This window comes from Herpailurus yagouaroundi, unplaced genomic scaffold (genome assembly GCF_014898765.1).
Source record: "Herpailurus yagouaroundi ecotype Mexico unplaced genomic scaffold, PumYag 181, whole genome shotgun sequence".
Classification (NCBI taxonomy): Eukaryota; Metazoa; Chordata; class Mammalia; order Carnivora; family Felidae; genus Herpailurus; species Herpailurus yagouaroundi.
Window position 1 is genome coordinate 26976382 of NW_024412412.1, and position 23369 is coordinate 26999750.

Sequence of the window (23369 nt, forward strand, 5' to 3'; positions counted from 1 at the left end):
CCTCACACACACTCTTCCATCCTAGACCTGAAACATGGTGTCCATTCCCCTCTTTTTATTCAAATAAGGGCCTTTAAAAAATATTCACCTAAGCCGGGGAATTTTAAAAAGGCAGGAATTTGTTGGCGTACTTCTACTCTCACAGGATTCACATCACGTCTGGCTCTAGTTAGCTGGGTTCCCCAATGGCCCGGCCCAGTGATTCCCTGGAGGAAAATCTCCACTGCGCCCAATTTTTCAGGAGCACCTTATACAACATGGCATTTATCACAGATGGTTTGCAAGTCCTCAGGCAGGTCTGTGAGAACATGCTCCCGCCAACTGGATCACCCATCCTCAGAAAGAAAAGACTGTACTGTCGGGATGTAAAGCCACTTTAGTGTTCCATGTGCCCAGGAACCAGCCTCAAAAGTCATCAAACAGCAGTCCTCACCTTCCTTCCACCTGCCACCCCACCCTGCCTGCTTCTCAGTGGCAACCAATCCCAGGTGTCTATCCCGCCACCTTGTCCACACCTGGGAGATGCCATTTCCCTTCTAACTGCTTCAACATTTGCATGCTATCGTGCTCCGCTGCGGGACATCGACAGAAACATATCCAAAATTCACTGTCACTAGACTCCTTGTACTTACATACTCTGAGGAAATTCTTAATAAATACTTTTATTTATGACGAAGCGTAATTATTCACCTGTTGGTGACTTCAAAAGGAAAACCACGTCCTATAAGATTTCGTCAAAGAACACAAACAAAACATCGACCAAAAAACAAAAACAACCAAAAAAAAAAAAAAAAAAAAACCTGTTACAAGAACAAAAAAAGGACGAAGCACACAGAACCAGGCACTTCTGGCAAACTTGTTTTCTTTTTGTCCCTTTCCCACTCCCACCCGCCTCCCCCCCACCTTAACAAAACTGGGTGGGCACATTTGCCAGGATCTGTGGGTTTCCTAACTTCAAGCCTTACCGCTTAAAAAAATGAGGTAAGAAATTCCTATCTGAAAAGTAACATACACACAAACCAAACCAAGGTCTTCCCTGCCCGCTGAGGCAGCCGCAGCCGTTATTGCTCTAGGTTGGAGTGTTTTGTTTGCTCGTAGTAGGTGTATTCGAAGTCCTTATTGCCATTCTAGCTGGCCCCAGGCTGGCCCAGGAGGAGCAAAGGGGGAGGAGCTCGGCCACCTGCTCCCCACGCTGGTCAGTCCCCGCGGGGCCGGCGGGCTCGCGGGGTGGGGGTGGGGGGCTCCGAGCGGCCCTAGCAGCTGGGGGACGTGGTGATGGGGCTGTGCAGGTAGGGCAGGCTGCTGGGGGCCGAGTGCACGCCCACCGACACCGGGAAGCTGAAGACAAACTGCGAGGTGGGGGTGGGGGTGGCCTTGCCCCGCTCCCGCAGGGGCCCCGAGGGGCTGGCGGCCTCCACGGCGCAGGACGTGGCCAGCACCTGCGACTCGAACTGCAGCAGCTGCCCCATGAAGCTGAAGTTGGGCGAGATGATGCTCCGCCGCTGCTTGACGAACTCGAAGGCCTCCTCCAGCCTCACCCGCTTCTTCATCATCAGGTAGGCCAGGCAGATGGTGGCCGAGCGCGAGATGCCCGCCTGGCAGTGCACGAGCACCCGGCCGCGGCAGTCCTTCACGGCATCTGGGGCAGAGAGCGCCATGCGGTTAGTGCCCCGCGCGCGGTCCCCAGGCTCCACCAGATGGCAGGTGCGGGCGGCGCTGCGGGGGGTCGGGGGGGGGGGGGGGGGGGGGGGGCGGGGAAGAGTGTTGGGGGAGGGGCACTCCCGGTCCAGGAAGGTCCAGGAATAACGTTGGCGGCCGAGGAGGGGGAGGAGGAAGCCCACCGCAGAGGACTCTAGGATTCCTTCCACCCATTCTGGGCTATTTTTTTGAGACTGATCCAAACAAATGCACTAAGCTTGGGAAAAATGCATGGTAAAGCCGGTTAAATCCCAACATACCTTCAAGGATTTCCATGTGCAGGAACAAAAACACTGGCCCAGTTCTCCCTTTATTTGTTTCCTCCCCATCCCCAAAGCCTTATCATCTAGACATCTGGAGCCACGCACGGAAAACGTTATTGCCTAGATAAGCTAATGGCCCGGCTGGGGAGTCTCTCTTCCTATCCCCACCCAACACAGCATCCAGGCAGTGAGCCTTCCTCAGAGGCACAGGGGAAAGGGGCACACCCCGGCGACCGCGCCCCTTCGGTCCCTCCTTCCGCAGGCAAGTACCCGTGGTTCCCTCACAACCTCCTGCACTTGGCCTGCACCCTGCACCGCACCACCAGAGCCAACCTACCGATGTACTCAATGGCTTCCATGAACCAGGAGCTGATGTCTGCCTTGTGGTTGTCTTCCACGGGAATGCACTTGTACTGATAGTGGCCTTCAAAGTGGTTCGGGCAATCGGAGGAGACATTCAACAGGGCCGTGATCCCCAGCGCGTCCAGCATGTCCCTCCGGGCAGCGTGGTAGGCACTGCCGAGGTAGAGGAAGGGAAGGATCTCCACAGGACCCCCCTGCGCCAGAAAGAGAGGGCAGAGTGCCCCCAACATCGTGAGTGTAAGGCCCCCAGGAAAATGGCCAGGGTGCTTGGGACAGGGCGGGAGGGTACCTGGGCGAGGTGGGCTTTCACAGGCCCAGGGGAGAACGCCTGTGGACACAGCCCTTCCGGGTCTCCCTTTAGCCTGCTGGGGCTCCTGGCGGGACACCAGGCCCGGTGGGCTTCTCTAGCCTTTACGCTCCGCTCTGCTGTGAGCGGCAAAGCCAGGACAGGTCAAGCCTCGTGGGCCCCACCTGCCGGTTCAAGCAGCCCTCCTCCCCCTCGATAAATAAAGTGGCAGACACAACACCGGCCTTGCCACACCACTTAGGACACGAATCTACACCTAACTCAGCGCCACGCTGTCTGTTGTGGGGTCGAGGGCACATTAGAAACGGATGCTGTTTCGGCCTCACAGACAAGAGGCGGGATCTATGAGGAAATGGGGGCTGCAATTCGTGACGTTTTCTGAGTCAGACCAACTCAAATGGTCTGGGATCTGACAGCAGACTTGCTGGACCCTATGAATCCACTCCCTCTCCATCTAAGTGCAAAGGCTGGTAAGACACAGAGCAGCTTAAGCCGGTTTTCTTGGGGGAGGGTTGGCCAACCATTTATGTCCATTGGGCGTCTGCAATTGGCTTGTACACGGCAGGGTGGCCTGGCTCTTTCTACACAACAGCCCACGTGCACTGGCTTCAGCAATCCCCGCGTGTCCGCACGTGAAGTTAGAGGCAAAGTCAGAAAGTTAGGTCTTTGTATGTTTCCAAATGAGGGCAATAAGAGGGAAGGAAGGAACAAACGGACCCTCCCTAACACTGCACCCCAGTACTCAGGGTTCACTCCATTCTCCCCAAATTGAGGCACTGGATCCAAAGCCTCTGCAAAGCAGAACTCTGAAAATAAGCCCCCTTGCCCCCGCCTCACCCCCTCCCCTTGCCCCTTTCTCCCAGGCTCTGGGCCCGGGTCTACCTGGTCGTGCAGCGGGGTTCCGCAGGAGCCACAGCCCACGTCCAAGGACTCAGCAGTGCTGGGGGGAACAGCAGGTGGGATGGTTGCCAGGGCCTTCGTTTTGGAACAGAATTCTGGGTACTCGGAAGAAAACCTCTCATAGCCACCTGTAAAAGAGAAAGACGTTGGTGTTAATAGAGTCACGAAGCCGGCAAAACCCCAGAAAAGTACTTGAATCTGACTCCTGGACTGAGGAGAACGGCTGGGAAGCTGGGAACGGCCGGATCTACATTGGCCACCAGGTGGCGCTGTGGGCCCAGAGATAACGGCTATGGAGCCTTCAGAGAGCCGCATTTGGCCAGGGCTGCATCCTGAAGGCTGGAAGGGAAGTTTTAGGAGCAAGACTTAGGTTTGGGAGGCAGATACAGAAAGGACGACGTGCAGGGGATATGCAGAAGGGACTTTCCACGGCAGCTTCTTGGGGTGATGTCAAAGCATGGAAGACTGGCCATTGTGTGTTTCCAGGAGCCCCGAGGCAGTCTGGTGCTGGGCCCGGGGGCCTGCAAAGATGTCTGTCATCCCCCACCTCCAGTCCTGCCTTTGGAGAGGTTCTGCAATGTGGGAGAGAAGGAAAAAAATTTACCCTGGCACCAGCCCTTCTGGATCTCAGCAACAGAACAGATGCCAATCGCCCAGCCTCATGAACAGCTGTTCATCAGCAAGGGGCCAAAATAAGAGGAAACGGGCTTAAATATAAATCCCTCTTGCTACATACAGGTTTGGGGCAAGGCAGGATTTCCTGACCTGCGAGTTGCTAAGCTCTGGAATGGTTATCTGTGGGATCGTCTTCCGGGGAAGGGAGGTCTTTTAAGTAAAAAGAGATAAAGGGCCGACTTCTCTGGAATAGTGTTAGTGCCAAGCCGAAAAGCTCCTGCTGGCTGGCGGAGGGCAGAGAGGCAGGAGAGGGGCAGGAAACACTAGAAGAGAAACGCTTGGTCAGTATCCGATTTACTCTCAGTTCTGGGACTTTGCTTTGCGAGTAACTTAGCATCCACGGTCCTTGTGTGGCCCTGCTTGCATTTTTATCTTGCAGTTTCCATAGGACCCGAAACATATTACAAATTCATTCAGGAGAGCCTACAGGTTGTGAAGCGACCATTCAACCAACAGTCCCGAATGTAGCTAGCACCGTTAAATCCTGACGCGTAAGCGGCATGGTGTCACGGGTTCCTAGAGACATTCAGGGTAACCTTCCGACATGCAGACATGTGACAGTTAGTCAATCACTTGCCCAGATCCCAGCCCTAGAAAATTCTGCTTTGCAGAAGAAGGGAATGCTTCTTTGCCACATCATAAGGCTTACAGAACAGGGTATACATTTTTTCCTCTCTGTTCCCCTCCATTCCCTCCCTCGGGATATAAATGGGGATCTCTCCGGTCACAGGCCTGGCTCCTGCTGAGTCACAATAACCAGCTTCCCCCGGAGGAGAGGGCCCAGTACTGGCAGCTTCGGGCGCATTGGTGGCCTTAATGGTCATCTCAGCACAGGGGCACCCCTCCTTCCCATTAGCACCCCCTTTTCTTTACAAGGCTACAAACATTGCTGCCCCAAATGTAGTGAATAATGAGGGAAGATGGCTCTTCCAGCAAATGTCTTTAGCTCAAGTTCCTAAGGTAGAACTCTGGGAAACTTCCTTAAATGTTCCCCTTTGAAAGGCAGAAAGGGAAGCGAATCAATCAACAAACCATTGTTGAACACCTGTATACAAAGCCATTAGCTGTTACTCTATGTGTTTCTATAGGATTTAAAGACTTTTAAGTAAAATGATTTCCTGTGTTTATTACGTAATTTGAGCTGTTCAAATATTCTGTTTTCAAAGCTATGGAAGACATGGGCGGTGCGCTCCCAAAGCTTGTCACCCAGACAGGCAGACTAGCGCTGCCCCCCTGAAAGCGAGTGCTGGAGACACAGGAGCGCCAGGGCTAGGCTGTGAGGTTACCGAGGAGGAGCACCCCCCCACCAAAGGGCAGCGGAAGTAGGAGGAGCCTCAGAGTGGTCAACACACAATGTCCTTTCCATTGCTGAGAAGGTGCGGGACAGGGCACCAGACTGAAAAGGCCTGCGTTGAATCCCAACCTGGTTAAGTCATCAAGGTGTGCGGCCTGGGGCTGTCATTGAACCTCTCTGAGCCTCTCCCTCACTTGTAAAGTGTGATGAGACATCCGCACCTGGCATCCTCTGAGGACTGATTGGAACAGCCAGTGCTCTGCACCTGGCCTCGGGGAGGCACCTAACGAAGACTTCCTTTTCTGGCACTTACAAGGGGACTCCAGCATTACGGGCAATTTCCCAGACTCTGGACAGCCCTCTCCTCCTGGACTTTAGTTTTCCAGTCACAGTCTTGAGATCTGGTAGTTAGACAGCAGAAGGGCTGAGTTCACTGCCTAAGTTCCAGGACCTTTCCCCATAGGCGACGTTTGCTGCCTCCAGGTCGATCCTCAGTCAGCCCCGCAGGTGGCACAGCACCCACAGCCCAGAAGGCTCCCGAGCTGGCCGATGCCCTCGGGGTGTGGCAGGCAGGGGGCGAGCAGCCAACTGGGAGGGACAGAGGTGACCCGGGGGGGCCAGGCCAGGCTTGAAGGGGGGCCATCTGTCATCCACACCACCCCCAAGCCTCTCATAACAGGGCAGAGAGGGCGGGAGAAGGCAGCATTAGAGTGGAGCAGAAACAGGATTACTGAGGTCCGTTCCCTTTGGCAGCTCTTTAAAGAACAAGGAGAAAGGAACCAAGTGAACAAGCAGATTTGCCTGAGGGACCGGAGGGTCCCAGGCAGGCAGCCGTGGAAGGGATTCTCCCTCCTGAGCTGTCGCTAGCTCTGGAGGGTCTGTGGCTGACCGTTATGAAGAGTCGCGCCCAAGGAGCTCCTTCCTGCGGGTGGCGAGCGGCGCCGGGCTGGGACCTCGGCTGCGCGCAGCACAGAAGGACAGCCCCAGAGCACGCAGGCGGGGTGGCAGGGACGGAAGGCTGCAAGTGAGGAACCACCCACGTCCACGCTCCACAAGACCAGCACCTCCACGCCGGGTATCGGCTCCACGTTACTAAAAGGGATGGAGGAAATGCTCACTATGTGCCAGGTCCTTCCCAAGCAGCAGTCCTTGAGGGGTGACTGGCCCCAGTTTTACAAATGAGGAAACTGAGGCACAGGGCAACCTCAGGTAAGGGCAGTGCCAGCGTTCAGGCCACTGGCCTCGAAGCCACCTGCTAGTCTGGCCACCGGGAGCCGACCCTGCTGTGTGCCCATCTCTGCCTTCCTGGTGGTCCTTCTCCTGGGGGAGGCAAAGACTGCTGGTTTCATCCCATTGAAGACACATGTAGAAACAGAAAGGATCTGGACACTTGTGACATTTCACCAAACTCCGCGTCTAACTGGTCTTTTTCAAACTACAGGTTGCCACTAAAGAGTCATGACTAGAGTCTTTATTTAAAGAAACACAACAGGATAGAAACTTCTAGAATCCACTGCATTTAAAGAAGGTAGAGGTTCATGGGCCTCTGGTTTCAGGTGTATCTGTATCCCTACGGGGTCACGATGCAAGGATTTCAGACTGTTATCATCTTTAACTTCTGATACTCTGCGATTCTAAATGTCACAAACTTCTCTGCAAAGCAGGTGTCTAAGATCTGCATTTCTAGCTTCTGAATGCAGTTTCATGACACATACACCAATGACTTTCCGCCTGTTTTGTGTAGCTCCAATTGGATGTAATTCCATAACAGATATTCTGACTAATTTTGACCTGTTTTTCCCATGTTCTTAATAATAGACTTTCTGGGGGCGCCTGGGTGGCTCAGTCGGTTGAGCGGCCGACTTCGGCTCAGGTCATGATCTCGCGGTCCGTGAGTTCGAGCCCCACGTCGGGCTCTGTGCTGACAGCTCAGAGCCTGGAGCCTGTTTCAGATTCTGTGTCTCCCTCTCTCTCTGACCCTCCCCTGTTCATGCTCTGTCTCTCCCTGTCTCAAAAATAAATAAAACGTTAAGAAAAGAAAATTTAAAGAAAAAATAATAGACTTTCTGGTCTTAAAGCTCTCATTTTCTCATCTTAATTTTGAAACGTGAGGGTCTAGAGGGAAGAAAATATAATACCCCCCCAACTTTTTTTGAGGGATAACCACATCATAGCTAGCTGAACTCCACGCTCTTTTTCTCATACAAAGCAAGACAACTGTCACAGCTTACTGAAAAGGATGACCCACTGTCCACACGTCCATGCAGGGCTGCGACGGTGCGCATAAAAGTGCTCTAGAAAGGACAGGCTGGTGCAGTGCCGATCACATCACCACAGTAGGGCTCTTAGTGGGGTCTGTGATGGGGAAGCCAGTCATTTGGTGGGGACAGTGGTCACAGATCTTAATATGGCTGTCGCTCTTCCAGTCACCCTCTCTCAAACAACTCAGAATGTCACCCGTTCACAGACAGGGGCTTGCTCTCCTGGGACTTCATTATCAGTACGAGCCAAACGCTGCCCAGCAAGAAAGTCTGGGGTCATTTGACTTTGGGAACTCCCGTTGATGCGGGTGTTAACTTAGTAAGCACCCACGTAAACGCTGAGCAGTGCTGAAGATTTACCTAAGTGAGCTTCCCACTCTGGGACCCCACACACAGACCTGTGCGTCCTGGGCCAGCTGGCTGACACTTAATGCCACCCTGGAGCTGGAGCTGGTTCACGGTCCCTCCCAGTCCTTCTGGGCTATCTGCTACATTCAGCAAGCTGGCTGGTGCTGCCTTCCGCCGGAGAATGAACTTTTCTTCCTGTCAAACTTCCTTTGTTAGGCGGCAACTGCCTCCCAGTAAGGAAACTGGCTATCTGGTTTCAGATGTTCTGATTTTTTAAAGGAATTTCTTGGCCCTTGGAAAAGCCACCTTCCCTCAGTTCCCAGTGTAGCCCGGCTCTCCTATAAGCCCTCAGGACAAGCCCAAGGGACCTGTGATAGGCTTCCTAGTGATAGGGTTTTCACTTTCAATTGATACCTGCACCTGGTCTTTTGTTACTTTTGTTGATTGGAAATATCCAGGTCGGAGGGTCATTCTTTAACGAATGACAACAGAGGTGAGAGATTAGCTCTAAAGCCTGCCATTGTGTGTAATTCTAATGCTCTCAATCCTTGGCTGGCACGGGCACTGTATCATATTTATAAGAAGAAAGGCCAGTCCGTTTCTCTTTGGGTCAAAAGGTGTGCAACGTCATTCCCCCCCACCCCCAAGCCGGGGTTTGCTGTCTGCTGCCACTGACCTCCTGGGGGACTAGAATGGGCCAGGGAAATGGAGACAGAGAGAGACAAGACCCAGCTCAGCTGCTGGCTGAGCACTCCCCCCACTCCGTCATTGGCCTTGGGGGCTGTTTCCTACAGAAAGTGTAATGTCACAGTCTGTAGGGTCAGGCCTTAGGACTACGGTGTATGTGAGTCCCAACCTGGAGGGAGAAGCTATCTAATTGATATCTAATTGATCGTCCCACTGCCTCAAGACAGGGCCAGGACAACTTTTAAATCAGAACTTAAAGAACGGACAAAAGTCATGAGCTGAGATGAATTTGAGACAGGAGAAAAGTAAGATATTAGGGTAAGAAAATGCCCTTTTTGTCCTTCTCTAATGACCAGAGTCTAAAACCCTCATCTGAGGAGCTATCAAGGAAAGAAAGGGAGTTCAAAGGAGGTGTGTATTCTAATGAAATCTGAAAAGCTGAAATTTCTAAACTTTCCCCCAAAATGCCTTACAGGACTTTAAATAAAATGAGCTTAAAGTTGGGGGGTGGGGGTGGGGGGGAAGATTTGCCCCAATGGGAATCTTCTACTAGCAAAAAGACCAGAGAGTGTAGTGATTTAAGGTTATCGTTCTTAGCAAAACTTGGGATAACATTTAGGAAATGTAAAGGCCAGGCAACATTTTATTGGTATTAAGTAACATTTACTCTTAACTACGAATTCTTGCATGTGGTGTTAGTTAACCACCCGCAGTTAACTCATTTCTACCAACGCACGTCCACGTGGCAGAAATAGAAAACTCAGATTATTAAACACAATTAGTTGGTAGAATTAGATAGCCTTTGGCTGGAAAGGATAATATAACTTCCGAAAATATTCTGTTTTTCTGTTCCTGTAGGTTGGCAGAGAACAGTCGGGTCTGGCCACTTTTCCTTTCACATTCCCCACCACATGTGCAATGAGATATACAGAAAGTCCCATTAGATGGAAATTAAAATGAACAACTCCGATGGGAACCAAATTACCCAACACTGAATCAATTTAGGCATTTACTAAAGATAATCTAAGGGGCTTTTCCTCCCCAGTTTCCCATTAGTTCTCCGCCCCCAGAGTGCCCTTCCATGAACCCACATTTTCTCCATTTTACTGGCTTCTCCACTAGAACTTAGGAGGCATGGCTGTCCTCTTCCAGCGGTGTGGGAGCAGACACTTCCCGGTTCTCCCTCAACTCACTAGGGATGCCTTTTCATTAGAGGGCCAAGGGAAGGAAGAGAAACGGTGCTAATTAATACTTCCTCTGCTTAGCACACATATGAAAAGAAGCCAGGTTAAATAGCATACGACCCTGTGAACCTGGCAGCTTCTACCATCGCTACAGAACAAGCCCCTCACCACCACCACCACCACCACTGAATTTCAGGCGGCTGCTTCCAAAGCAGGCTCCTTTCCCTTAGAAGACACAGCTGTTCAGCTGAGTGTCCTGCCTACTCCCCCTGGCCTGTTCCAGAAGAGGCATTAGTTCAACCTGCCGCCCAGGCCTAGATACTAAAGGATATCGACTTTGAGAAGCGGAAGGTAGGCCTCCCCACCACCCCAGGTCAGACAACAGGAAGCAGTTACAGGGCCCAATAGGAAAGAGCCTTTAGATGGCTCCTTTTCCTCCCTCCAGGGACCTCGCCAACGACCAGAGAACTGTCATTTTACCCAGAGGCTTCTGCCCTACTCAGTCTTTAACATTAGCCTCGCGCCCAGCAGCCTAACGGATCTGGCTCTGGGCTCTCCCCTGCGGGTCCAGGGAGGTGCCATCAGCGGGAGGAGGAAACCTTAAAAGCACGCCTCCCTCCCAGGGGCTTAAGCGTCCTGGAGCCCGGAAGCCCAGGGGTCAAGGTCCCCGACCGAGCTGCGGCTCTAGGGCGATCCCCTACGGGTTTCTTCCAGGAAGAAAAACAAAACAAAACGCAGCCAGCCTCCACGTGGATCTGCACCACCTCGAGAAGAGCCCTGGCTTCCGAGCCCGCGAAGGAAGGCACAGGCTCGGGCTCTCCATCAGGAGGGATCCAAGGCAGCGCGGCTCGGAGTGCAGCCCGTGCCACCCGAAAAGGCTATCTCCCGGGAGAAATTTCTCCCATTGTCGCCATGGACGCCGGCACCAGGCAGGGGAGGGGAGGCGCGCTCAGCAGCCCGGACCCCCACGGGTGGAAGCCGGACGTGCGTCTGCCGGGCGCTCGGGGCACAGCTCGGCCCCCAGGCAGGCGAGGCCGCCGAGTCCCAGGAGCCCGGCTCGCCGGTCCTTCCGGTGCCACTCCTTCCCGGCACTTTCTCTTAAAGCGCTTTGGGGAGAAAAAAGGAAGATTAGGCTGGATCGGAGGTGCAAAAGGCAGCTCTCACAGAGAAAGAAATATCAGCAAAATCGCCTTAGTAGTTCAACCAAGGGTCAACAGCAGCATTTCCCCAGCAGCTGACAGGTCAAATGGCCAGGAAACAACTGCCGAGAACAAAGCCCCCCGCTGTTCGGCAGGGGCGAACCCGGCTCGGCGGCACTGAGCAGTTTTGTTGTGCTTTTTGGAAAGGGCGGTGGGGAGAGGTTTCCGCCCCTCCTCCCTCCACCACCTCTCTTCCTCCGGGGCGAGCAGGTCCGGAGGGGAAAGAAAGGAGGGAGGAGGCGAAAGACGCCGGCAGGGAAAGGAGCGGCTCTTTGAAGGCCAGGGTCTGAAAAGCCTCTCGGGTTCGGAGGCGAGGACCGGACGCGGGCGAAAGAATGCGCGGAATGCGGCAGTGGGAAGACGGGGCGCAGCGCGGCAGGGGCGCCCCTACCCACACCCCGTCCTGCCCGCTCTCCCACCCGAGAAACGTCAGGGACCGGGACCCGACGAGGCCCGGCAGGTGCGGCCGGGGCACCGGCCCTCCAGTTACTTAGCACGCGGTCCTTTGGGGGTTTCTGACTTCCAGATTTGACCAGAACTCCCGTCCCCGAAGAGTTTCGCCAGGTTTCACTTAAGTCAAGCACGCGCTAACAAGACAGTCGAGAACCCCGTCTGAACAAAAGGTCGTACTTCTCCGCGGCCTGAACTTAAGGGGCACGTTCGCGTCTCGAGTTCCCCGAAACTCAGTCCTCCCGCCCCTCCCCCCCTGCCCCGCTCCCGGAGCTGGGGTCTAGCCCGAGGCGGGAGAAGTTGGCCACCTTCCAGGCGGAGCTCGGAGTTGGGCAGCAGATAGCTCCACGCAATGTCCGCAACCCGATCTTCCTTTCTGCATTTACCAAGCCATCCCACCTCGGCGCTCGCCCTTCTTCACCGTATTCCCCACCTCTCGGGTTCAAGGGGTCGGACTCAGTGCAGGGCCCGAGCACGCCAAAACGACAGGCCTGACCTTCCCCACCCGCACACTAGCACCGGGATCACCTCCCTGGACTATATATGGGTGGGCAACGCAGTGGAGCCACTACGCCTAAGAGATCTGACGGTTAGTGAGCGTAAATAAATGCAGTCTCCAGGAAGAGTACCGACTTGCAGGTGACAGAGGAAACGCACCTTCACCGTCTCTGAGGACTTCAGGCGCTCGCACTTGCACACAAACGCACGAAAACCTTGCAAACCCATGCAAAACAGCACGCACAAAGGAGTGCGTGCCACGAGTCCCTCCAGGCACTTACTTCTTCCCTTGCCCACTAAGGCGCAGGCCGCCAAGCCCCGCGACACCTACCCTCCAGCTCGCGCCCCGGCGCCAGAGTTTACCTTTGAGCAGGCAGATGTCAGTGCGCTCGGCGTAGCGGCGCAGCGCCTGCACTACCAGCGACACGGTGCTGTCTTCGCGGAGGCTCTCCGCGCGCGGGCTGCGCTCGTCGTAGACTATGACCGCCGAGTAGAGGCCGGAGCGCAGGCGGGCGCGCACCTCCTCCTCCGCGGGCAGGATCTGCTCCAGGCTCACCGAGCCCTTGGCCCGCCGCCGCACGATGGTGTTGCAGCGCACGTTGACCGAGCCTCGGATGTAGCCCGCGCTGTGCGCCAGGAACGGTCTGCAGTCCAGGAGCAGGCACTTGCCGCCGCTCAACAGCCCAAAGGCGCCGTGGCTGCCGCTGCCGCCCGCGCCGCCGCCGTTCTCTTCCCGGTTCATCAGCCTTTTGAGCACGCTGCAGTCCATCTCCCGCAGCTCCTCCACCGTCACCATGGTCGCCGGGAACCGCGGCTGCTGGGCACGCGAGGAGGAGGCGAAGGGACCCGGGCCAGTTGGGCTGCAGGAGGGGGCAAGTGGGGGCTAAGGGAAGCGCGTGCAGAAGTGACCGCAAACTTGGCCCCCACGGCCTCCCACGGGCGAGCCTCTTCTCCCCGGTCCCCTTCCTCCAGCAGTCTCGCGGTTACATAGCAGTCCGAGCGGCCTCGGGCACCGGGCGGCACCGCGCGCGGTGCTGGGGGAAGGTGAAGGGGAGTGTGTTTATGGGAGAGAGGACCACCGGGGCTCCCTTCTGTTGCTGCCTCTATTGTATTTTGCCCGTTGTGCCGCTGCCGCCGTAGCCGCCACCGGCGCTGCCGTTCGGACCGCTGACGCTCGCCACCGACAACCGGAGCTCCGCGCACTGCCCCAGCCAGAGTTTCCTCTTTAGCTTGTAGATGTATTAATGCTCCTCTGCACTCCCCCGGGAGGGGGCAGATTCATTACTACCTCGAGAGGCCCCGCCCCTTGCCATTCTGGGCCTCGCGCCCTCCCCCCCGCCCCCCGCGCCGGCTCCCCGCCCCGCGCCTGCTCCCTCGGCCCCGCCTGCCCCTCCCCTGCCCCCTCCCCTGAGCGTGAATGGAGCGCGGGCCGCTTGCGCCCAGTCATGGGAACGCGACGTCACAAAGAGCAGAGTAAACAGGGCGCTCGGCGCTCGCCTTCAGGCCCATTCATAAAACCGAGACCTAGAGGAAGAGGGAGGCGGCCTCCGACCGGCAGGCGAGCGGCCGCGCCAGGACTTTGTGAATGGAACGCGGCAGCGCCTGTCGCAGCCCGCCGGCCGGCCCCGGCCTCTTCGGCACGCGTCCCGCCCGGACCCTAGTGGCAGTCCAGCCATTCCTCCCCGCCGCGGCGATGCGGCGTTCGGCGTACGGAAAACGGCCCGCCGGGAAGCCGGCCTAACGGCGGCCGGGGCTCGGTTTTGGAGGTTTCATTCCTTTTTGCCCCCGTGCTTCCCCCTTAGCAGCCTCGCAGGTTTCCTCCCGCGAACCGAAGTGGAGAGGGCAGCGTTGCCCCGCTGCCCAGCAGGCATGGCCGGGGACCTCCTCGCCCGGGGCTTACGGAGTGCGTTCCGCCCGGCCGGTCGTTTTGTCAAAGCGACTCCTCAGACGTTAGCTTCTGCACTAGCGTGATCGATTTTCATCTCAAGCCATTAAATCAGCTTTATAGCTTCCCGAGAACGTGGGCAAGCCCTAACTTACAAGATGAAAGAGAAAAGCCCTCCTGCCCCGCAGCCCAGTAGTAGTGAGGTGTTGGGTTTGTTGCTTTACGACCCAGAGGGAGGCATTAATTGCCGGAATGCTGTTTCTATGGAGGAAGGTAGGGGTGCCACTCCCGTCCACGCTTCCTAAAGATGTTTATTGAATCCCGGTGGGGGGAAAACCCGACGTTTTAGGCTTTTGGAAAAGTCTTCACCTCATCTTGCACGCATGTGAATTGTTTTCTCAGGAAATGACAGTTACGGTCTACATTTGGTGCGAAGCTAGACCCTGAGAAATTGATGCGTAAAGGATTGAATAAGTTCTGAGGGTGATTCAGGTTTCCATGCATCTCTCTTTCCAGGTCATGTAGCATTTTTCCCGCCCCCAGTTTTACTTAGGCATTTAATATCCCAGAGGCCGCTTTTGGCATGGGGTTTGTGCGCGCCGCGGTGGGGACACGACACAAGCCAAACATTATTCGCCCGACATCTTGCCAAATCTTGTTAGTGAGAATTAACCACCGAGCGGGGGAATTACAGGACTCGCTCGCGGCCCCGGTAGCAGCGGGGTCGGGCCTTCCATTCTGGGTCTCCCCTGGAAGCACGACCCAAGCAGCGACGGCCGCCGCGGGGTCCTTCCCGCCCCAAACTCGGCCTTCCGCTCCGCCTTTGTTACTAGCAGAGCGGTTCCCTGGAGCTCTCATCTCCCGGCCCCCAGGACCCCTCCTCCACTCCCCAGCCGGGCCTCGGGAGGAGCCCCCCCCCCCCACGCTTCCGAGGCCTACCACCCGCGCTCCCCTCCTACTGCGCCGCGAATCCCCTGATACCCGGGCTCAGGTCAAGTAGGGGATCTTCCTTTTACCTCGGATTACAAAATGGCTCAGCACCGCACTGCACTGATCCGGTTTCTACTTAGCATTTAATATTTTGTTCATATAATTTTTTTGCAATTAATTTTGTTTTAAAAAGCACTGCATTTTTTATCACTTTTCGGTGCCTCCGAAATTTTAACGCCCACGGCACGCTGCTGCTAATCAGAGGGGGCCACAACTGCGCACCTACCGAGGCCTCGGGGAGGCAGGCCCTTGGGCGCCAGGCACTCCGGGTCGGGAGGTCAGCAGCCAAAGGCTCACTGCGTGACCTCTCCGTTGGGGAGGGGTTTGTACTTCCTCCTGAGGGCAAAGGGGGCCTGTGTCCGGTTTTTCATTTGCTGAGCGGCAGCAAGGCTCTGTCTAAACACTCGCTCTCAGTGGTACACCAGGAGTGTGCGCCCTTTCCAAGAAGCCGCCCAAGTCCCGGAGGTCCGGGGCGGCCCAGGAACCCGGCTTTGCCCGGCCCGCTGACTGAGCGCTCTCCCGGCCTCAAGAAACGCGACACTTTTATAAGGGCTTGGACGAGATTTCTCTTGGAGGAGCCTCTCAGTCGGATGCAGGTCTGGGCTAATGTCACACGTGTCGCAGGAGCTGGGGAGCCGTCCCTGGGCCACACTGGCCGCGCTCAGCTAGCCTTTGTTTCCCCTACCCGACACCCGCCCAGCGCTCACGTGGCCGGTAAATAACCGTCAAATCCGGGGGAGCGGGGGGGGGGGGGGGGGGGGGAGGAAAATGCCCAAGGACAAAGGCTTGCTTTCTGCACCTGACAGTAATCCGTGGTGGCGAAGCCCATAAATCCCGCAGGCAATTCACAAGGAAGGTGGTGTGGGCGGGCGTGTGTGTGTGTGTGTGTGTGTGTGTGTGTGTGTCCACGTCTGCGTGCCCGCGCCTGCGCGCCCGCACCCTGGAGGGGAGCCGCAGCTTCGGACTTAATGTATTTAAGCCAGCAGCAGCTTTAATTGCAAATGCGAATGCCTGATTTTTGAGAGACTAATAAAAAAAAAAAATTCTTTCCTCAACTTGGGAAATTCCGGAGCCTTCAGGCGTGTGAATTTCAGCAGATGAAATTTAAATTTTGTATTTATCCGGTTCTCTGTAAGCACCCTAGATAATTTTTTTTTCATTTTTAATTTTTGGTATTGTAAGTGTGCCGGCCATTTGGTACACGGTTAAATGAATGCAATGTGAGAGCTATCTGATACCGGCTATAGAGACGTCAAAACTCCTCTCCAATTAATGTGCAGGCTGGGAGTGGGAAACAATCAGTTTACAAAGGAACCTCGTGAAACAGCTTGTCAATAAGGTAGATCTTGGAGAAAACAAAGGCGTTTGGCAGGAAGACATTGTTTGAATGTCATTTCAAAGTTAATTTAATTAAGGAAGGCATATCTGCAGGAGTTGGTGTGGGATTGCCCAAGGAGAGAGATTTTATTTATATTCAGCAGTAACCCTCCGGGTGAAAATACTTTAAAAATTCGCCGTGACATGTAAATCCAACTTCTCTTTCATCAGACAGTCCTTAGACCGACCTTATTAGTCCCTGGCAGACCTGGCAAAACCCCTGCTCTTGTTTAAGAACATTTCTTTCCAATTAGGTTGTTGTGTGATCTGGGAATTTAAAGCCCAGAGTAGGATCCCCAGAGAGGACTATGGCTTCTATTCTGGTTTCAATGCCAACCTCTGACTCACTGCCCTGTCCCAAAGTGCCTGAATAAAACTTGCCTGAAAACCCATTAATGAATTAATCAAGGTGGCATTGGAAAGAAAGGGTCTGTGGATTCCTCTTTCCTGAGCAGAGAAGTTACCTTGTTCATTACTCTCTCACTTGGAACGGAAATGATCTGCTTTGCAAGGACCTGTTGGTTAGGCTTCCTACATCAGCTGATTGGGAAGCTTCTCCTCTGGCAGTGAGAACGCTCAAAAGGACTGGAAAGCTGTCTTCATGCTCCTCAAAGCAGAAAAGTGTGTGCCCCCTGCATGTTCTTAGGCAACATACACAAATGGAATTGAGGCATGTATGTCTGTCCTTCCCTGCCCACCTCTGCTCATCAAGTCAGAACTTAAAAGCAATGGAATGTTCTTCAGCATTTGGACTGAACATCAGCAAGCAATGTCAAAAACATAGCCTCAAGTTTTAGACCTGACTTTGTCACATTTACTTTCTATGCATAATACTATAGCACTTGCTAATGATTTAAAATGCTAGGTTTCTGTGGGGCGCCTGGGTGGCGCAGTCGGTTAGGCGTCCGACTTCAGCCAGGTCACGATCTCGCGGTCCGGGAGTTTGAGCCCCGCGTCGGGCTCTGGGCTGATGGCTCAGAGCCTGGAGCCTGTTTCCGATTCTGTGTCTCCCTCTCTCTCTGCCCCTCCCCCGTTCATGCTCTGTCTCTCTCTGTCCCAAAAATAAATAAAACGTTGAAAAAAAATTTTTTTAAATGCTAGGTTTCTAACCTTAGGGTCTCTGAAGAAAGGTTCCAATACGTTGCTTGGTTCATTAATCTATTTGAAAACTATTCAATCCAGGCTACGCTACCATGTAGCTTTGTGATCTTGGGCAAGACAATCTCCATGGGTCTCAGTTTCCTCATCTGCAAATGGAAGAGTTGGGGCAGGGCAGTTTTTAAGGTCTAGTCCATTTCCCACCCTGTGTGAATGCACGGGAGAGCCTCCTGTCAACCCCAAGCCCAAACCTCAGCAGCCTTCTCCATTCCCTCCCCAGAGCCTGGCACACTAAATGCCCAAGACCAGGAACAGTCTCTAACTCCTATCTGGCCCTCTTTTGCTCATGGAGAGCAAAGTTGGTAGTTTTTATTTAGATGTTTTTTGTCAAGTGCTAATATCCCAAGTAGCTTGATAACATTTATTCAACAAACACATGAAATAAGGTGGGGGAAACAAACTTATCCAAAATACTGACTGTAATTTCAAAGAGTTTATAATTCAGTCGGGCTACTCAGGGTGTGAATGTCACCTTACGTTATTGCAAGGATCTAATAAATATCATTAGGGAAAAACAAATAAAATGCCAGGGGGATTCAGAAAAGAAAAGGATCGCACAGTGCTGCGGGATTAGGGAAATGGAAGGAAAAGGCCAGTGTGAATAAAATGCATTTCATCTACTTAAATGTTATCCTTGACTTCTCTGTTAGGTCCTTTTTTTTTCTTTTTTAACTTTTATCCCACCCCTGACATTCATTCTGTCCTTGTGCCTTACATCTTTTCCTTTCATTTGTTAACCTCTCTCTTCCCCAGTGGCTTTGCCTGCTAAAAATAGATGAGCGATTGGTCTGAAGCTACAAGAGAGCCAAGATGATGCAAAAACTCTGTAGAAAATCTATGCCTTGGACAGTGAGCTGACCTTAGATGCCAGGTAACCTAACTGTGGGCCTGACTCTAGTGACAGTGACGTCATCGCAAGCAAGTCAGTTGTTCTAGATCTTAATTTTACCATCTATAAAACTAGGAAAAATAATGTAATACTTACTTTTTTTTTTTTTTAGGACAACAAAATATCAAAATCACCTTTCTAAGGACCCAGCCTTGGTGAACATATTTGCCTAATCAAATGTCGAGTACACGCTCAGAAAAGATTTTTGGACCTATGAAATTATTTCTATAAAAATTCTTACCAAGAGGTAAACATGAAATCACATTTGTTTATATGTTTTATAAATCTTCTTTAATCGAAAGCAGTCAGAACAGCCCCAAATTAACACTATCACAGAAAATCTTGGACTTTGGAGCATTATTCATTAGAGAAACAGTAAAAACAAAACAAAACAAAACAACCAAGAAAACCTATGTCATTCTACCTACTTGCTACCATAATTGCTACCTTAGCTCCAGATCATCATTATCCACTGATACCCCACATTCAATCTGCAGACGGTCCTGGGCATGGTCCTTCCTGCCCAGTAAGTGTGGGGAGTGTGTGTCCTTACTATTAGATGTTTATGCTATTCTTTGCTTCCATGTTTTGGCTTCATTGAGGTTTTATTTGTGTAACAGTTGGTTAACTCTCATCAAAACTGTAGGAGATGAAAAAAATCTTTCCTCTACCCTCTTAGGTTTGTACCTGGGGCTTGCAGATTAAACTGACAAAGATAGGTTAACAAGAGAAAAAGCATTTAATTTTAATTGATGTTAGTTGGGGTTTTTTGTTGTTGTTCTTGTTTATTTTGGGTTTTGTTTTGTGGGCTTGGTTTTTTTTTTACATGCACAGGGGCTTCACAGAAAAATGAAAACCAAAAAGTGGTTAAACTTAAGGACTTCAATGCCACTTTAACAAAGGGTAATAAATTGTAGATAAATGACTAGACAAAGGGTGGTTCGGCTTCTAGGGCTGATAAGTTATGGAAAGACAACTAGGAAATCTATGGGAGGAAACTAACGTTAGATAAAGATTGTTTATTAAGATTTGTACAGACTCATCTTGGTGCCATCTCTGTCTCTGGTGGTTGAGGATTGTTCTCCCCTTCCTTATATGGAAGGAGCCACCCGCACAAGGGAAATTTATGTGCTACTTTTAGGCAGATGGGAAATGGAACAGAGAGCTCTTCTTATGTCTGTTTTTTTTTTTTTTTTTTCAATTGCCTTCAGCTCAAAACAATCCTTATGCCAAAGTGGCATATTTGGGGATGCTGTATCCTGATTCCCCTGATAACCGTATCACAGCTTGAGCAGGTACTGGGTAGTGCAAGGAAGGGTATCAGAGTTTCAATTTGAGCTTTGCTTGAGTGACAAACCGGACCCACTTAGCCAATCAGTGGCTTTAGAAACCCTTAATCATTTAGAAACCCTTAAGTCCTTATTTCTGAGTTTTCAGGTAGACAGAAGGGAGAGACCAAGAACCAACAACTCATGAATGAAAAATTTCCACCTTTAATTACCAATTTTAGCAAAAAGCAAAAGGCCTTTGACAGTGCAGGAGATTGATCGGTTCACTCCAGTTGAAATCGTTTTCTGGGGTCAGGGCATGAACAGCCTCTCCCAGCTGGATAGGATGCTCAGATTACCAGCCCTGCAAAGGAACCAAGGGAGAAGCAGAGGCGAGGGGGAGCAAAAGGTCTCTGCTCTCTCCCTCAAGCTTCTCCGTGGGCTGGAGTCCCCAGAAGCTCCTGCAGAGTGACAGCCCCACCTGCCCACGCACCCTGGTCACGACACTGCCTCCATGTTCTGCACCAGGAGCTGCCCCTCCTACAGTGCAAACTCTCCTCCATACAATCTAATCTGCTGCTTAATCCAATTTTTGTTTTTTAAAAGAAATGATTTGGGCCAGCCGGCATCAACCTACAAAAGGAAAACAGCTAAACCTGCTCTATTCTTTTCCAGATAAGAATTGTCTCTCTCTCTCTACCTTTTCAGCTGCGATTAGCATAACAATCCCCAGGGGTTTGCTCACTGAGGGAAATACCCAGGGTTCTCTTTAAGCAGTGGTTAATTACATCCTGCTATTTATCCCATTGATTAGAGGTTAACTAATTTGCACCCAGCCAACTCCGTTTTTAATCTAATCTATTTCTCTTTTTCCCCAGACTCCTGGTGTCCTGTATCCTGTCTGTCACACAGTCTTCAACCTCCCTACCAAGGAAAAAGGTAATGAGAACGGTCTTCTCCTCCAGGTGACCAAAGGGCCCTTTTCAAAGCCCATCTGGATGCCCCTGCCTTGAACCTGAGCTATATCCTCTCCAGACCTGGCTTTCGTTTGGTGCAGTGGAAAAAGACACAGGCTTTGGAGCCAGACAAATGTGGGTTTCTGTGCTAACTTGGTCATTTAGCCACCTGGGGAACTTTGGATGAGTTCTGACCTTTACTTTCCACATCTTCTCAATGGGAGTGTTACTAAATGCTTAGGCTAATTTGGGAGAGTGTCGTTCTTCAAAATTTATTCCCTTTCTTTTGGAGAATTTTTTAAGCTGGGAGATGCCTGTGAGGCAGCATTTCTGATTCATACATCAGAATCAGAGGTGCAACTGGCAAAACTCCAGGTGCGTTGAAAAGCCGGGGTAGGTACAGTGTCGTCAGGCCGGGCTACTGAGCTGGCCCAGCTGTTAAGCCAGGTGTTTGCCCATCGGCCAATGTGCCACCAAAGGCCCCTGGATCCTTTCTGCTGCATCCCGCTACCCTGGACTGTTCCGTGCTCCCCCCTCCCATCCCCCTCCATATGTCTCCACCCACCCCACGGATCCCCACACACATCTCACTGTATCAGTGAGAACTTCTGTGACCCCTTCAGCAAGAAAGGCAACCCTTCCGGCTTCTGGCTTCCTCCAATCCTTGCTGCCTTGCACTCATTTCTTTCTTACCGTTTTCTGCACAGTACTTCTTCCACCAAGAAATGTGAGAAGTGCTCTTGATGAAACGGTAGCCTCCAATTCTACTCCTGGGCAAAGTATCTGTCTTAGTTTGTTCAGGCTGCTATAGCAAAATACCACAGACAGAGAGGCTGAGACAACAGACATTCATTTCTCAGAGTTCTGGAGGCTGGGGATTCTGCCCAAGATCACCATGCCGGCAGATCTGGGGTCTGGTGGGGACCCACTTTCTGGCTTCCAGGTGGCCGTCTTTCCATGGTATCATAACCCAGTACAGAGAGGGAGGACACAAGCTCTGGCCTGTCTCTACTTACAAGGACACTAATCCCATTCATGAGGGCTCCACCCTCAAGACCTAATCACCCCCAGAGCCCCACCTCTCGGGAGTACCATCACCCTGGGAATTAGGGTTTCAACATCTGAAGTTTGAGGAGACACAAACATTCAGTCTGCAGCAAGCTTCCCGCTTCCAGCCGGAGTTTTCCTGATTTTCAATGGCAGAATTAAACTCATCTTAGACATTGCAGCAAATTCACACGAAAGCCCCTGTCCATATCGTGAATGGCAACACTGTAAGCTCTGTGCTTGAACCCTGACGAAACTCCTACAATCCTCAGGCCGAGCTCTATGCAGAACAAGTGCCGAGGCTCCTTGTATCGCCCCCCCTCCCCCACCTGTCTCCCTCTCCCCCTCCCCCCAGCACCACCTCTGTGTTTCATTTGTGCTCCTTACGGTCTTTCACACACCCTGCAGGATTCACCTGCTCCAGCACACCATCACTCTTGCTGGCTTCTCTGCCCACCATTTCCTGCACCTTTTATGTGGTTTTGATGTTTGCAGCCGGGGGACCCAGGACCACAGCTCAGGTGCCTGGAGAGACCCATCCAGACCCTTAGCCTCCAGCTAGTCCACGGGGCCAACTTCTCCTTGGACCCCTCTAGCCTGAGCAACTGTCCAAAGCTCCAGGCAGTTTCCAATCCTGCCCTGAAGAGGCGTGTGCTTTGCAGGAACTTCTGACCAAACTAGCTGCTTCCGCTCAGCTGAGGCGCACAAAGGCAGTCACATTGAAACAGGCTTATGTGTGTAGATGGCTGTGCAGAGCAGAACCCGAGCTAAAGGGTATACTTCCTGGCCTGAGGCATAAACACCACATACACTTTTTTTTCTCCTTTCATAAGGGATATTTTTCAGGCTTGTAATGAAGTGTGGTCAGAATGTATTCGCTTCTAGAATATTAAGCCAGGCAGAGGTTTTTTTCCTTTTTTCTCTTTTATACATGTGAATAAAAGTGGAGTAAACAGAGCATACTGATAAATATTTTACACAAATGTCAGTGGATGTAATTCTAGAGCAGACCTTTTTCTGGGGGATTTGGTGTTGGTTTAAAAGGAAAGGCAGGAGATCAGACTAGGTACCGTTAGCAGTAGCTTCACAGAGTTTGGGTTGGGAAAAGCACAGAAATGGTTTTTTAAATGTTCAGGATTTCCACTTGGAAGTTACCAAGGTTGAAAAATACCAAACTGCAGAATGCTAAAACTGTAGATTCTTTTGGTCTTCCTTACGAGGATCCCTGTTTCTGTGCCTGCTCTCCAACTGGCTGAAGAATCAAGAAAAAATGTTGTGCGGGACACTTGGGTGGCTCAGACGGTTAAGTGGCTGCCTTTGGCTCAGTTCATGATCTCACGGTTCATGGGATTGAGCCCCACATCAGGCTCTGTGCTTGGTTCAGATCCTCTGCTTCAGATCCTCTCTCTCCCTCTCTGTCTGTCCCTCCCCTGCTCATGCTCTCAGTCTCTCAAAAAAAAAAAAAAAAAAAAAAGTTGCAGATGGGCTTAACCCTTCCCTGTAGAGCAGCTCTGACAAAGGTCTTTTCCTGTATGAAATTCCCCAAGATTTCAGAAGATAAAATGTGTGTGTGTGTATCTCTGTGCGTGGGCACAAATACATATATGCACACGCAAACCTGTATGCATGTGTTTGTATATACATACACATCTGCACAAGTGTGTGTATATAC

At 52.2% G+C, this 23369-nt stretch overlaps 1 protein-coding gene across 1 annotated transcript; it reads right to left on the reverse strand.

The window, feature by feature from the left end:
* Positions 1–628: 628 nt before the first annotated feature.
* On the reverse strand, positions 629–13437 carry DUSP4 (dual specificity phosphatase 4). The gene is made up of 4 exons (XM_040490152.1): positions 12491–13437; positions 3514–3659; positions 2299–2518; positions 629–1639 (listed from the first exon to the last, which is right to left on the reverse strand). The coding sequence occupies exons 1-4, from the start codon at positions 12921–12923 to the stop codon at positions 1254–1256; spliced, it is 1185 nt and encodes a 394-aa protein (XP_040346086.1). The 5' UTR covers positions 12924–13437; the 3' UTR covers positions 629–1253.
* Between the last annotated feature and the right edge of the window lie 9932 nt (positions 13438–23369).